We start from the raw sequence: 16,171 nt of genomic DNA on the forward strand, positions 1-16,171 counted from the left end.
AATAAATGGATCGAGCTGGAATTAACATTAGATTCCCCTTAACTGTGGCCGATGAGTCCGCATTATTTGATTTCGATCTGCTAGATCCATTTCCCGTTTGTATGACGCAATAAACGCCGAAAGCTATTGATTCTTGCGTCTCGAAAGCGATCCCATGCACTTGAGTGTTTGACTTGATCAACATAACAAGATAGCTCTGCCGGATGATTTTCCGCGATGCACAGAGCGCCACATCCGGTTTAGAGTGGAGTGCAACTCGCCCAAAATCCACCAGGGGGCGGTATTGAGGCGTTGCAATACCTTCCTGGATGAATTATGAATGCCAATAGCGAATAAAGGAAATAACGATCATAAAAACAAGTAAACTCGTTGTTGGCGTTATTAGATTGGCGGGCAATAACGAGTAAACTAGTTTTTTGTGCAGGATGTGTTAAACGGCCAACCACGTATATATACGTGTTACCACTCGGTTTTGCTTTTATTCCATTTTAATATCCTACTCAATGTCACGGAGCTGTATGTTGGCTGGAAACGGCATATCCGGACTCCATCCATTTTAAGAGCGATTTGACGTCAATTTCAGCTTGATCGGGCCTTGTTCTCCATCCGGGGTCATCTTCGACAGCAATTTTAAATTCGATAAACAGGTCAGCGCCGTAGTCAAAAACAGTTTTTACCACCTCAGACTCCTGGCGAAGACAAAGGCATACCTCTCCCAAAGTAACCTAGAGACGGTGATACATGTCTTTGTCACCACTCGCCTCGACTACTGCAATGCCCTCTACACAGGCATAGACAAATCCCTGCTTCGCCGCCTACAACTGGTGCAGAACGCAGCCACGCGCCTCCTCACCAAAACAAAAAAACATGAGCACATCAGCCCAGTTTTGGCCTCGCTCCACTGGCTACTAAGGCTGAGCCCGAACGTTCGTTCGTTAAGCTGACATTCGGACTTTAATTAATGGGTTCGAACGTTCGGTGAAAAAAAATAAAGCAGGCGCAACGAGTCGCTCGGCTCAACCAGTATGGTCTCTGCCGGGCTGTTGCTGGATACTCAACCAGAGCTCTAGTCTCAACCAATGCAATAGAACAATTTTGATTGAATGACAGGCGATTCTGCCAATTACGTCACACAGCTTGCACCCGCCTCTGCTGTTACCACCAATCAGCAAGCGTTTATTATTTTTTTACTTCCGGCAATGCCGCCATTGATCTGCTTGCGAGAAGCATTAACGTAGCGTTAGCTCCCCGCCGAGGAAGTAAAAGTCGTAACAAGGTTTCCATAGGTGAACCTGCGGAAGGATCATTAATGAATACCAGCCTTTTTCGGCCACGGAGCGCGAGCTTCATGGCGGGAGGTGGTTGCGTTGGAAACAACTCTGGCCGAGGCGGCAGGCGTGTTGGGAGCCCGGCGGGACCCCCGCGCCGGTGTCTCTCTGTCGTCCCCCGTTCCGAGGTAGACGGTGGAAGGAGCCGAGGCGCGCGCCTCTCTCCTTCCCGTCGACCAAGAGTGAATACCTGTTATTGAACGTGTAACACTAACTATATACTCAGTAGCTTGTTTATTTTCTTCTGAGTGCTTTGTTTAATTACATGTTTACATGAACAGCCACCACTGTAAACAACATGTTTTTTCACCAATAGATTATGCAATGCCGCCCTCCGTAGGACTAGGATCTATAATAATAATAAAAAAAATAAAAATAAAATTATATAAAAAAAAATAAAAATTAATAAAAAAAAAAGTATTAAAAAAATTACAAAAAACGAACGTTCGAACCCTAAAAACAGGGTTCGGGCTCAACCTTACTGGCTACCTGTTCGTTTTAGAATAGATTTTAAATTAGCCCTAAATGTTTTTAAATCACTAAATGGCACGGCTCCTCCCTATCTATCCGACCTCTTGCACCACCACACCCCCCACCGATCCCTCAGATCAGCTGACCAGCTGCTATTGGTGGTGCCTAGATCTAGGCTCAAGACTAGGGGAGACAGAGCCTTCTCCACCGCAGCGCCTAGATTGTGGAACAGCCTCCCCCTCAACGTACGGGCCGCCCAGACGTGCAGGCTTTTAAATCACTTTTAAAAACCTACTTGTTCTCCTTGGCCTTCCCCCCCACCTAATCACCACTAGACCCCTGGCCCTTCGATCCTCTTTGTTTTACTGTGTCCTACCTGTTTTTATTACTTTCATTGCTTTACTGTGTTTTTAATTTTATATCTTGCATCGTATTATTTTGTTTTTATCAACCTGCCTGTGAAGCACTTTGGTGCCAGCCGCCGCTGCCTGGAAATGTGCTATACATATCGATCTACCAGATGGCGATCAATAACTGGGAAATTCTTTTTGGAATCCAACCGGCCACAGGTAAGAGCAATTTGAGGCCTTGTTCTCATAGCCATCCACCCGGTCAACGTATGATGTTGCAATAACGAATGCCGTTATTGGTAATCAATAATCAGAAACGACTTCCCCCGCCCCCCCCCCCCTTTCATGCATTCATGGTGGACCATGATACCGATCATATGCATTTTGATTTTTAACTCTAGCTTGTGTAGGGCCAAAACGCCAATCGATTTAACGTTATTAGCTTAGCGCCCTATAACTAGCTTTGCAGGAATTACCCTAGAACATTGCGGTATATAGTTCATATCCACGACGCTATAAAATGGGAACGTATTGATGAAAAAAGAAATTCTTTATGGCATATTGAAGGGAAGGTTTATACTGTCAATTGACAATGACAATGGACACATAGCAATAAAATATAGATTTAGCTCTACAAATAACCTCACGCACAGTGAAACCTTGTAATGAAAAGCTGGCCTCATAGAGTGGGATTAGATGGGCCCCATTGGCCATGAATGTGTTAAAGAAGACGTGTCCGGCCCATGGTGACATTAACGCGTGTTGTCGGGCCTTACAAATAAAACCTTATTTCAAAAGGCCTTTGATTGCTAGCTATTTCTTGTGATTACATTTTTTCTTGTGCCGTTTTCTGTTTATACTATGTTTTTAACTATGTTTTATTTTAATTACATTTTTATTCTGTATTTTATTTTATTATTAACACATTGAACACCATAAGCTTCCCCCATCCTTCACTGTCTAGCGCCAGCTTTTCATGACCATTCTCGCAATATTTCACGATCTTTGCAGGAGCTATTGTACATTCTATATTATAATTATGACGACAATAGTATGGCTCATTTGACAGACACTATTTCTAGTAAAACATGTAAAAAAGAGTTTGTTTCTACACACTGTAGTTTGTAGTTTATTACACGCTAAACACCATCCATTTCCAAGATAATCCAGTCTTTTTCCATAGATCGCGAGATAAAACGTGTTATATGCAATAAGCCCAAACCGTTCTGGTTGACCCCGTGAAACCCCAAATCAAAAAGGTATATACCATGTACACATGTGCCTTGACAAAATTATCAAGGGGGGGGGGGGGTAGTCTTACCCCAAAAAATGCGATCGTTACAACACACTTGGTTTATGTCTGGTAAAGTAAGCCACTGTGATCGTTACAGAAACATGTTTCAGGTTTGGTAAAATAGACATAGGGGGTCCTTACCTTAGCCAGAAGGTATACGATATATAATATCCGATATACCGATATTGTCCAACTCTTAATTTCCGATACCGATATATGCAGGGTCACCCCCCCACCCCAAAAAACTGAATAATTTCAGGTAATTAACATTACATATCTCTTGTCGTGGAATTAACAACATTATGCATACTTTTGACAATAAATAAAATAAGAATTTGTTCTTACTTGCTTGCCTGGTTAAATAAATGTAAAAATAAATAAAAATAAAAAACGATACCGATCATTTCCGATATTACATTTGAATGCCAATATCGGCCGATAATATCGGACATCCCTAGTTTATATGTAATTACACGTGTTTACGGGACACTATAGGTTTTGAGGTGAGCAGATCTGCTAGCGATTGCCTTGGAAGAGCTCCTCCCCCTCAGAGCGAGTCTCGATAGTCCGGTTCATTCATTGCCTCTCCTGTTCCCTTTCTATCAGAGTTCAAAAGGTAGGTGATACTGCCGCCTGGTGAGATTCAATTGGCATTGCAATTACAACGTAGGCAAACGAGCCAGGGACACATAGAATGATCCGGATGATGGTTTAGAACGGGGATCAGAGGAAAAAGATCAAAGGATCAAAACCCGAGAAATCTCGAGTATAGCGCTCAACCGCTGGCGAGATAACCCGGTAAATTAACTATGTTTTAACCCTGTAGCACTTTGGGATCCTAATGAACGAAAAGTGCACTACAAATACAATTTATTATCCTTATTTATTATCATTATAAAAGAATGTTGGAAGGCTGAATTAGTCAGTTCTTTAGCTGCAGTGGTTGCAGGGATTCCAGCATTAATAGTTCCACACAACCTTTTTGCTAATCCCCTCATCCACACAAGAGCAAGGTAAATGTGGAAATGCGCTGCGATTGGCCCTCAGGGTATGTGGGCCTTCGCTGATTCGCTCAGCCACACTTGACGTTTGAGTATAAATGTGCCCTATTCAAATTTAATTTTGGCTCTCTACTGACTCGATTTCAGGAAGATTTTGAACGTTGGTCATTATTACCTCTCTCTCTTGCTGCACGTATCAATTGCGTTAAGATGAACTCTCTCCCAAGGTTTTCTTATCTTGTCCAGTGCCTGCCTATCTTTCTTCCCCACTCATTCTTTCAAAAAATTGACAGCCTAGTGTCCAAATTTATTTGGAATAACAAAGTTCCCAGAATTAGTAAAGCTCTATTACAAAGGAGTAGATCTCTGGGTGGCATGGCTCTACCTAACTTCAGAGCCTACTATTGGGCAGCCAATCTCAGAATCATACAGCAATGGCTACAGTCAGACAAACCTCTGGTGTGCCCTATGTGGGTTGACATCGAAGCCTCATCTGTCAAACCTGCTTCACTAACCGGTCTTATACATGCCCCCATTAGTTCTCCATTGGCCCCCTACTTCAAAAATATAATCGTTAAAACTACATTCAGAATTTGGAATCAATTCAGACGCCACTTTGGGTTTAAAACTCTATCCCACTTGGCCCCGATAGCAGCTAACCCTTTATTTCACCCCTCATTGATGGATGGAGCATTCTCCTTATGGGCCTCACTCGGTATTAAAACACTAGGTGACCTATATATAGATAATGTTTTTGCCTCCTTTCAGCAATTATCAGAGAAATATTCAATCCATAGCCGACATTTCTTTCGGTATCTACAGATTCGTAGCTATGTCTGTAGCATTAACCCTATATTTCCCAACCTTCCAGAGGTAACACCCATCGACTCCTTTTTAACCCCGATGTCTTCCATCAAGGGCATGATATCGACTATGTACAATCTCATTCTCTCCTTATGTCCAACCACAATACACAATATTAAAAGTAAATGGGAGGATTTAGAGGAGGAGATCTCGGATGACATTTGGGTTGACATTCTACGTCTTGTTCATTCTTCTTCTATTTGTGCAAGACACGGGCTGATACAATGCAAAATTGTTCATCGAGTACACCTGACGAAAGTCAGATTAGCCAAAATGTATGAAGATATCGATCCTATTTGTGATAGATGTCATTCGGCCCCAGCCACATATACTCACATGTTTTGGACATGCCCCTCCTTGCACAGGTATTGGACAAATATTTTTGAAACCATCTCGGGAAGTATTGAGACAAATCTTGAACCAAATGTATTGACAGCGCTTTTTGGATACTCCCCACCTATGTTATCACTTTCAAAGCACAAAGCACACATTGTGGCATTTACCACTCTACTGGCCAGGCGGCTGATTCTGTTTAAATGGAAGTCCGCTGCTCCCCCCACTCACCTTCACTGGATTAGAGACATACTATACTTTATCAAACTTGAAAAGATAAGATGCACTCTGAGAGGTTCTTCATCTATGTTCAAGAAAACGTGGGGTTCATTCCTTGTACTTGTGGATGATGTACAGTTCCATACTATTCCAGAATAACAATTTGTATGCTGCTTGTTGGTATTCATCTGTGTGAACGTTAATTCAACGTGAGTTATTTGATATACCGGATATACATTGGAGAAGCATATTTGGGTACCTAAACATGTGCTATATATTTGATATACTATGTATATACGTTTGAGACGACTGTCGAGCGACCAAGTCAGTGTTTGTTTGTATTATTATTTACTTTTGAACTCTGTTTTATTTTTTCTTGTTTTTTATTTTTTTATTTTATTTTCTTCTGTTTAATGTTGTTATCTGTTCTATGTGGACAATGACAATACAACAATGTATATATACAGACATATACTTATAATGTCTATGTCCTCAAAAAAGTATAATAAACAAAAAAGTGAAAAAAAAAAAGAGTATAAATGTGCCCTAGGGTTGAGGTTGGAGTGCAGCAGAGAAAGGGAGTGTTGCGTGATCACACAAAACTGACTAATTCCAGAGGGAAACGTACAAACATACAATTCCATGTGCTTGATGCCTGTAGTACCTTGAAACAGTTTTCATCCGACATGAGCTGCTCAGCTTTGTGCTGGTAGGCTCCTTCTACGGTGGCCCTGGATGCCTGCGTGGATAGCGTTCCCCCGGTGGCCTTATTGGTGCTTTCACTGAGGTACAGCTCCGTCACGCGTACACAGACGTCATCGCTCACAATGTGCTGGAGCTGAGGGGGGAAAACGGTTGCCATAATGCCACAGTATTGTCAATACAAGTACTGAAAAAAGAAAAGTAATATAAAAATAGTATAGTACTTCATGAGAGAAGGCTTTGGGGGATGGTGGGGTGGCCTAAAGGTTAGAGAGAATTATGGATAGGGTATCCATCTGTTGGTTGTGCAGACATGGCAGCATTTCTGCTGATGAAAATGGAAAGCGATCCAAGTCTGTGCTCGTCATTGTTGTCACCATTAACCCTTTCAAAGCTGAAGACAGAGCAAGCTGCTGGGCGAAGGGAAGGCGTTTAGCTGCCTGTCGAGCTATACTTCACAAACTATACTAGACAGAGCAAGCTGCTGTCTCCAGCATCATGACGAAGGTAAGGCGTTTAGCCGTCTGTCAAGCTATACTTCACAAACTATACTAAACAGAGCAAGCATGCTATACTAGAAAGAGCAAGCATGCAGATTCTGCACACCCTGTGCTTTTACTTAATCATCACCACCAGCATAAAGTGAACATTGAAAGCACAACCAAATGGCTGACTCAGCACTCACCAAAATGCAACACCTGCAGTACTAACTGTACATCAGGGGGACGTGTCAAGAAACAACATCCTAAATAATACAACTCATGTGGTGATTGGATGCCCTAGATCAAAGTATGGGTCGGCACCGACCGGTGGGTCCCAGCAGGGGGGCAAATGGGTAGTAACAGTTGCTGTACATCCTTGTCCAAGAAAAGGTCAGTTTGCTAACATAATAGCCAGGCAATGCTACATCATATTCACCAACAATGCAAACAAAATAACATCTCTCGTAGTGGGTTCCACCATGAAATTTTTTTTTTGGAATCATTGCCCATTCCAAAACGTCCTGATTGCTAAATACCAGTATGTATTTTTTTTTATCCACTTTTTTCTCCTCCTGTTTTTCTGTGTTTTTCTCCAATCCCAATTTAGTCGTTATGCCAATTCCCCCCTCCCCTTCCTGGTCGTTGCTCGCATGTGCCCCCCACTGGTCGGTCTAGGGAGCCCTGAAGTCTATCAGATGCTTCCTCCGAGACATAGGAGACAGCCAGCAGCATCTTTTCACCTGCCAGCGCGGATTCTCATTGGTGAGGTGTAACGTGTGGGAGGTCACACTACTCTCACCATCTCCCTCCCTCGCTGTGCAGGCGCCCTGACTGTTTACAACGACCAGAATACCACCCCACCGGCTTCCCTCCCACTGACTCTGCCAATTGAGCCAGTATGACGGCCGGCCAAGCCGGAGGCAACGCTGACAGCCGGATTCGATACCAGTGTCTCTCGCGTTGGTGACGAGCGCTTAGTCCGCTGCGCCACCCAGCCACCCCCAAATACCAGTATGTCTGACTGAAGATTCCCTGTGTGATGAATGAATACATAATTTGTTGTACTGACCTGCCGTACTATGCTCTGGATCAGCTTGTCCATGGTGAAGGCGATGTAGGCGTGGATGGTGAACATCTCCCTAAGGGAGTCCTCGTACTGAACCGGCTCCATGTTTCCATCCAGAAGGTTCCGCACCATCTCCAGGAAGGCAGAATAGTAGTCCTCTACTTCAACATCCACTGCAAGGGAACATTGAAAATTATATACAGGAAAAAAGTTACATACCGGTATCTACTTACACTTTTCAATAAAATGGACATTATCTACAGTATGTTGTTGGGGATATCCAAGAAAAAAAGTGGTCCAATCTAAATTTAAAGAGTAAATACACCCATGGTAAATTTGCTGCCCAACTAGTGGTTGATATTTTCATCTTCATGAAAAAATCTAGACTGTGATAGTACCTCCAAAGAGGCACTCTATGACATCACAGATTGGGCAGGGACAGAGTGTGCCGCAAGGTGAAAGTTTTCAATCACTAGGGCACCAAAATCACCATGGGATTAGTTGCTCTTCATCAACGATAATAAAGCTAAAGACAGAAAGGAAAACACTATAGGCATTTTTTTTGACTCATCAAAGGCATTTGATACAGCCAATCACCTATCCTCCTGCAGAAGCTCTCACATCTTGGAATAAAAAAACAATGCACTGCTTTGGTTCACCAGTTACCTTAACACATTGAGTGCCAGCCACGAGAAATCTCGTTATTTCATGCCATGCGTTGAGTGCCAATGACAAGAAATCTAGTTTTTAATCGTTATTTTTTTAATTAGAGATTTCCATACATTTTTCATCAATCTAGCCTCACGTTACCATTGGGACTGGCTTTGAGCTCCAACAGGGAAAATACCGCCCCTTATCGTCTCTCCGGATGGTATTGCACCCATTGGATTGGACTGAATGAAATGGATGGGAAAAAAAGACTCCGGAATCCACATTTTACTTATCAGGCATGTAACCGGAGACGATCCCATTCATTGCCCACCCTCAGAACAGCATGGAATATGTGTTTCCAGTACGCAGCGGTGGATCAATAAACGTGATCGATATTTGGAATGGCGATCAGGAATTGGAATAATCTTTTTGGAGAACATCTGATCTGAGGTAAGGAATCAATTTCTTGGGGTAATCAGAGTTTTTTTCACCTATATCTCAGCGTGTCCCATATGTGTGTGTGTGTGTTGATCAGGAAATGGATAATCGATCTTTCAGCCCGCTTCTCTAGCGTGCATAAGTACACATATACTATCGATAATCTAGCGTCTATTTGAAAACGATTAATAAATAGGCCAAAAAATTACAATGTGTTTTGTGTATTCCACTAAAGAGCGATTCCTGCAGAATATTTGTTTTTCTGGAATTTAAAAAAAAATGGCGTTTTTCAAAATGGTATAAAATGGAAATGTACCAATTAAAAAACAATCCGTTTCGACAATGTTGACTGCAAACAAGTCATTGATAAGCGACGGGCGTATTAGACACATAGCCATAATTTAAGATATAGTTTATGCGTTCGCAAATGTGCTCGCCCTCCCATTGACTACAGCGATGGCACTCAATCGCTAAATCGTGCGCCCCCTGCTGGCACTCAAAGTGTTAAAGATAGACCGCAGTCTGTATCCTATAATGGGACCAATTCTCCTTTTCTTCCTTTACTTTGCGGTCTGCCACAAGGTTCAATTCTTGGGCCTGTTATTCTTGTTATATATCAATGACCTCCCTAAAACGTCTCAGACAGGCTGTCGAAAATGTTATTTACAGATGACACAAGTGTATTCTATTCACATAAAGATCCTGATACCATAAGGTCTTAAATGAAGAACTTAAACTATCAATTTGGTTTACTTTAAAGGGGAACTATCTTATAAATGGCCTTTTTCAGTGTTTAGCATTGTTTCCTAGCTATGTGGACTAGTGTTGTCACGATACTGGAATTTCGACTTCGATACGATACCTTGAAAAGTATCGATACTTTCGATACCAAAAAAAAAAATTATAATATTTTCTTTTATTATAATATTATTTTTCTTTTACAAATTTTGCTTTTGTTGCTGGTTGATTCTCCTCAGCTTCTCTCTGGTACTATACGAGAAGATAAATACACTTTTAAAACCCTTTGTTTATCTTTAGATCAGAGAGAGAAAGAGAGAGTGGCTGCTGGAGATTTTAGGTCTACTGAGCGCACCTTTCTAGTTATGACCGGAAAACAAGGGTAAGAGAGAGAGAGCGAGAGAGCGAGAGAGCGAGAGAGCGAGAGTTCTCCGGAGCTATGCTCGGAGCATTTATTAACGTTACATTTTCAACAACATTGCTGCTAATTGGACACTTCATGGAGGCGGGGTAACGTTGTGTCGGGTTCATGTGTGTACTGGTGTAGGATGGGCTCCGGCTCCGCTAGACCTAACGTTGGAAACGGGGTAGTTGTGTGACACTTGGAAACGGGGTAGTTGTGTCGAGTTCATGCGTGTACTGGTGTAGTGGGCTCGGCTTGACGTTACTCCGTTTCCATGAAGTAATAGGTGGCCAGCTAGCTAGCATTAAGCTAACGGAGGAACGACAGCTAACGTTAGCTAATAATAGCGTTGTTTACAAACTGAAGACAGGGCTGCGCTGCCCGGCTGTGAGGGGAGGAGGCTGCAGCAGCAGCTTGTGTCTGTTGCTCTGAGCGAGGAGGAGGAGGCGGAAGGGCAAGGCTCTGGCAGCGCGTCTGTCTGTCAACAACTTGCGGGAGCAAGCCAGCTGGTACAGATACTGCAGAAAGTATCGGTACTTCGGGAAATGAGTATTGAAGCCGTTTTAAATATTCAGTATCGATATGTATCGATACTTCGATATTTTTGACAACACTAATGTGGACTTATATTAATATGATCTATGTCTCTAATTCTCATATTGGCGCATTCTTCCAATTCTCCTCTCACAATATTCACCCTCACTGAACTGAGTCATCTGAAATGTGCTGATTTGTGATGTCAGAGAGACTCAGCTGCATGAGACTCTGCTGAGACTCACACACACTCCACACAGTTCCCACCGTGGTTGGAGCCCAGGCTCAAAACGGCTTAAGATCTTGAGGTAGAAAAATGCTGTTTTTGAGGACTTGATTAGAAATACAAAACAATGAATTAAAAAAAAATTACAGAGGTGTTCCATAAACTCACAGGAATTGTGTAAAAGTGCTCAAATAGTGAAAGAAATAGTAAAATAGTTCCCCTTTAAATGCAACAAATGATCAACAAAAAAAAAAGAAAAAAAATCTGTCTCAAATCTGTGATTTTTAACTCCTCTTAAAGTAGGGATCAATGACATCCCCATAACTAGGGTGTGTTCTACATGATTCCTTGGTGTTCTGCTTGATGAATCTTTATCATGGAAATCTCATATCACAGCCATAACTACAAAAATGACCAAGAATAAGGCGGCTGGGTGGCGCAGCGGACATTGCACTCGTCACCAACGCAAGAGACACCGGGTTAGAATCCGGCTGTCGGCGTTGCCTCCGGCTTGGGCCGGCCGTCATACTAACTCAATTGGCAGAGTTAGAGGGTGGAAGTCTGGTTGTTGTGAAAAGCGACTCCTACAGGTCGGTTGGGGCGCCTGCACAGCAAAGTCAGGAAAATGGCGGGGGCAGTGTGAGCCTCCTACACGTTACTCCTCGCAAAATGAGAGTCCACACTGGCAGGTGAAAAGATGCGACAGGCTGCCTCCACATGTATCGGAGGGGACATCATGCAAGGCTTCTATCCTCCCTACAACCAGCCAGTGGGGGGCATATGCGAGCAGCGATCAGGACAGGGGAGGGAGAATTGGCACGAGAGGTAAAATTGGGATGGGGAGAAAATCACAAAAAAAAAAAAGAGAAAAAGTAGATAAAAAAAAAAGAAAATACCAAGAAAATTGGTATTCTTGGAAAAACACGTCACTTGATGAGCACTGAGGTTGCCACTATAGGGTAGTACTCATCAGACCAAACTTGAGCCCATATACCGTCTGCAGAAACAAGCTCTAAAAATAATCAGCTGTGTACATCGAAGTCATTTTTCACAAGTTAGGTATCCTCAGTGTTTATCAAGTGAATCATCTTCAGATCGGTGTATTTGTGTATAGTTCTTTAAAAAGAGCCCTTCACCCTTTCTTTCATGACATGTTTGCTCATAATTACCAATTTCATAATTACTCCACACATAGCTCGTTTTCTTAGACCACCCCATTCCCGCACTTTCCAATCTCAGTTTTGTATACTCTACCGAGGGTCAAAGTTGTGAAACTCTTTGCCTCCACATATTTTGGATTTTTCTTTTCTGAAGTTTAAAAGAGCACTAAAATCACATCTCCTAGCTCACCAATATGTTTCATATGGGCTCCCTTTACAAACTATGGTCTGATGACTTGTTGTATTTTGTTCATTTCTTCCTGTAATTATTTGTAGTTTCTTTACTTTATTTTCTCTAAACCCGAAGTCGCTAAACGGCTAAACTTGAAGCTGTATGGCATAAGTGCCTACTTCAGTGTCCATCTGTAGACCTGCTTGTATGTATTGTGAATTACTGTTCCTTGTGTGTGTTTGGGGAGAGGGGGTTATGTTATATTGATTTATTACATGGCGTTTTAACATTAGCCAAAATGCTTGATTGTGATTGGTGATTGATCGGTTGCCCCTGACAACGGTCAATTATTTCTCGATAACTGACCGCTGTCATGGGCAACGCGCAATAATGACAGCTGATACAGGTAACGGAGCGGTATTGACCAATCACAATCAAGCATTTTGGTCGCAGTCATGAAAGCTAAGCATTACCATTATGCACAGCTGCACTACATCAGTGCAATCAGACCACACACCTGCCGGCTGCCGGCGATGACAGAGGAGCCACAGAACAGAACAACTGCGTCTGCATTTGATCTCGTCTTGTCGATGGTGTAAAATGAATTAGGTATATTGTTAGTAAGTTAGCCATGTAATAATTGTCGCAAAATAATTGACCTTCACTGCGTTTATAACAGAACGCAGTGTCGGTCAATTATTTTGCGACAATGACCTTACGTAATCTCAGTATAATTTTGCTTCTTGGAGAATGCCACATACAAGCCCCTAGAGGGTTTTTAGGCAATTCTCCTTCACATATCTTTGTGGATTATATTGTATTATATGCAATTGTTTTTTATGTGTAAATAAACAAAACAAACGAGTAAACAAGATGGACCAGTTTTGTTGCGTTTCCAAGTTTCCACACTTACTAGGCTCCTTCATTCTCAGCTGAATGGCCGGATTCTCAGTCTTCTCTCGTTTAAGCCCCAGGACCTCCCTCTCCCACTCTCGCTCATGGGCGTCCTCCTCCATCTGCCTCTCTGCCTGCCCATAGATCCGCAGCAAGCGGGAGCAGAGGATCTGGTGCAGACGCAGTAAGATGTACCAGTTGTTGTTGACATAGAACATGTTATAGGTGTCGTCGAGGGCTCGCAGCTTCTGGGCCCCGGTGTTGCTGAAGAGGAGCTTGGACTTGGCCGTGCTGCTGCTGCCCGGCAGACCGTTGTGCTTCTTGCTGCCATCTTGGTCCATCTCTGCGTCCTCGTCGTCCTCGTCGTCGTCCTCTTCCTCGGCGTCGGAGAGCTCGCCGCGCCGTGCGAACAGCATGTCTGGGATAAAGTGATGGATGATCTGCTTGATCTTGTACTTGTCCTCTTTCTGGATGCCCACCTGCCTCTTGACGTGGTAGATGATGAGGGCAGCGGCGTCCTCCAGGATTTGGTTGTCTTCGTAGGTCAGGGTCATGTGTGGACCGCTGGGTGGAGGCATGGCGTTGTCCTCCGAGGCCTGTTCCTGGCGCTGAAGGACAGCAGTAGGTTGAGTCGAAGCATTTACTTATTTTGATATTTCAAGTCTGAGAAATACTGGCACCAGTAAATACATTCTGGTTAAAATATTTTCAAAACGTATTTATCTAATGTATCACAAATGTGGAGTTAACCTTGTTAAGTTTAGAATATAGTTTGGCCTTTAAATTGGGATTGTTTTGTATCTACCCAGCTTCAAATAAATAAAGAGTTATCCTTTAGCGACATTTTGTTTCCTTACCTCATCATATATCATCTCAATTTCATTGAGCAAAGTCTTGGAGCGGAAAACTTTGGTATCATTCTGCTTGAAGTTGATGCCCTGGTGGTCGAGTGACTTCAGGTAATACTTCTCATTCAATTCCCTCCAGATCTTGTTGAAGCCTCTCTGGGCTTCTCTCCACTCCTCCTCCTTCATCTTTAATCTGAAAACAGTGTCAAAGAAAAGTTTTACGATATGGAGGAGCAGCGAGCAAGACTTTCTGTTGATCAAATTCCATGACTATTGCATGACGAATAGCCTATATTTGTAATATATATGTTCAATTGATTAATTGTATTGGTGAAAGGCTGATTTGAATGGCCCAAGCTTTATTTAGGCAAGAGACAACAATCACTTGGAAGAGGAAATATGTTGTTTGGGTGGTTATTATTCCTTCAGAGATAATTAGGTTTGTCAGCTGCCAAACCTGACATCATTTCAGTGGGTGAAAGAAAGATCACGAGCAATTATCCATGACATTTCCAATATATTTTGGACATGTATCATTTTCCATAACTCTTCCCGGCCTGGAAGAACAAGTACAAAGTTCACCAACTCTCAAACCAAAACCTATGGAATTAATAACAAGCTAGTTATCACAAGTCGTAAGTAACCTCTTCATCACTATGGGGATGGACACAGCTGGGTTCTTCTTGAGCCCATCGATAATGTCCTGAGCCTTGTCCCCGTATATCCTCTGGATGGCCTTGCGGTGGATGACCTCGGAGCACCCGCCCATGGTGTTATCCAGCCTGAAGCGCAGCTGCTCTTCTGCAGACATGCGTGACATCCTCCGCTGCACCGCCTCCAGGGCTCGGATGGTGGCCAGGTTGGTCTCCAAGACAACGTCCAGCTAAAAAGGGGAGGAGACAGCAAAAAAGCATTACCATAAGTCTAATGACCGCATGGTGTCAAAACGCTGGGTTGGATGATCACTAGAAGTTAGTGTCGCTCACCTCGAAGCGCTCGTCCTCACATCTGTAAATGTGCTCTTCATACTGAGTCTTCTTGGAGCTGACAAATGTCGAATCCTCCGACCAAGATGGGAACGACACCCAAGTGTCATTCAAAACCTGAAATGGTCCAGTGTTGTTGAACCCCTTGTTAGTATTTACAGAAGTGAATGGAACATGAGCAGAAGTGATGTGAGGCAAACCAAAATGCTAAGACGGCCTCTTACCTCTTTGCACAGTGGGGTCCTTCCTGTGCATTTGGGCTGTTGATAGCTCTTGGGCAGCGCTCTGTAGCTCGAGCCCAGCCTCTTGCAGGAAGCATAGTCTATCTCCATGGCGATGCCCTCTGTGGCACGCTCCTTGGGGAAGCTCTCCATATGGCTGGACTCTCGGTAGCCCAGGAAATTCTTAAACCAGGTGAACAGCTCTGGGAATTTTCTGTTGAGTTATTTTCCAAAATGAGTGAACAACAACAGTGACAACACAAGGAGCATGGATGTGATTGGGACGGGCATATGTCTAGTAATCACTCAGAGCTTCTTAACATCACTGTTTTTCTTAGAGAGCGATCAGAGTTAGGAATGCGAGGAACTAACATCCCATCATAAAAAGTATTTTGGCACAATACAGTAATTAGCTATTTAGCTCCTGAAATAATATCCTGAAACTGAAAATGATCTACATAAAAAGAAGCCAGGCTTCATCAGTCATTCAATATAAAGAATGGCCAGCGAGTAATAAAGTTTCCAGAATATATACAATGTCTATGAGCTTACCCCAGGAAGGGGATGACTAGCTGCACCAGCTCGGCACGCGAGATCACCTCCTGGTTGAAGATGAGCAGACAGCGCAGGAAGTTGTCGTATGCCTCAGAGCTCCGCAGAGCCTTCCTCACCTGAGACAAACACCAAGATCTCAGTGATGCATTTGACAAGGCTGCAAAGGGAAGTAAGGCTACCACAAAACAGATCTCGGAATATTAAAATCAATATCAAATATTAGTCTATATACTTG

The 16,171-nt window shown here is 43.0% G+C and overlaps 1 protein-coding gene across 2 annotated transcripts in view; it reads right to left on the minus strand.

The window, feature by feature from the left end:
- The window catches only part of LOC311247324 (paired amphipathic helix protein Sin3a-like), a 45,135-nt gene that overhangs the window by 13,456 nt on the left and 15,508 nt on the right, over positions 1–16,171 (minus strand). Inside the window, exons 10-17 of one of the 2 annotated variants that reach the window (XM_084337681.1) lie at positions 15,934–16,052; positions 15,385–15,595; positions 15,161–15,304; positions 14,819–15,057; positions 14,184–14,367; positions 13,346–13,934; positions 8,114–8,283; positions 6,525–6,698 (exon numbers count right to left, since the gene is read on the minus strand). In XM_084337681.1, the coding sequence (XP_084193807.1) occupies positions 6,525–6,698; positions 8,114–8,283; positions 13,346–13,934; positions 14,184–14,367; positions 14,819–15,057; positions 15,161–15,304; positions 15,385–15,595; positions 15,934–16,052 (1,830 nt within the window). The remainder of the gene's footprint in view (positions 1–6,524; positions 6,699–8,113; positions 8,284–13,345; positions 13,935–14,183; positions 14,368–14,818; positions 15,058–15,160; positions 15,305–15,384; positions 15,596–15,933; positions 16,053–16,171) is intronic. The other variant, XM_084337682.1, reaches the window with a different exon arrangement.

The sequence above is a fragment of the Notolepis coatsorum genome, assembly GCF_963971535.1.
Source record: "Notolepis coatsorum genome assembly, chromosome: 20".
Taxonomy (NCBI): Eukaryota; Metazoa; Chordata; class Actinopteri; order Aulopiformes; family Paralepididae; genus Notolepis; species Notolepis coatsorum.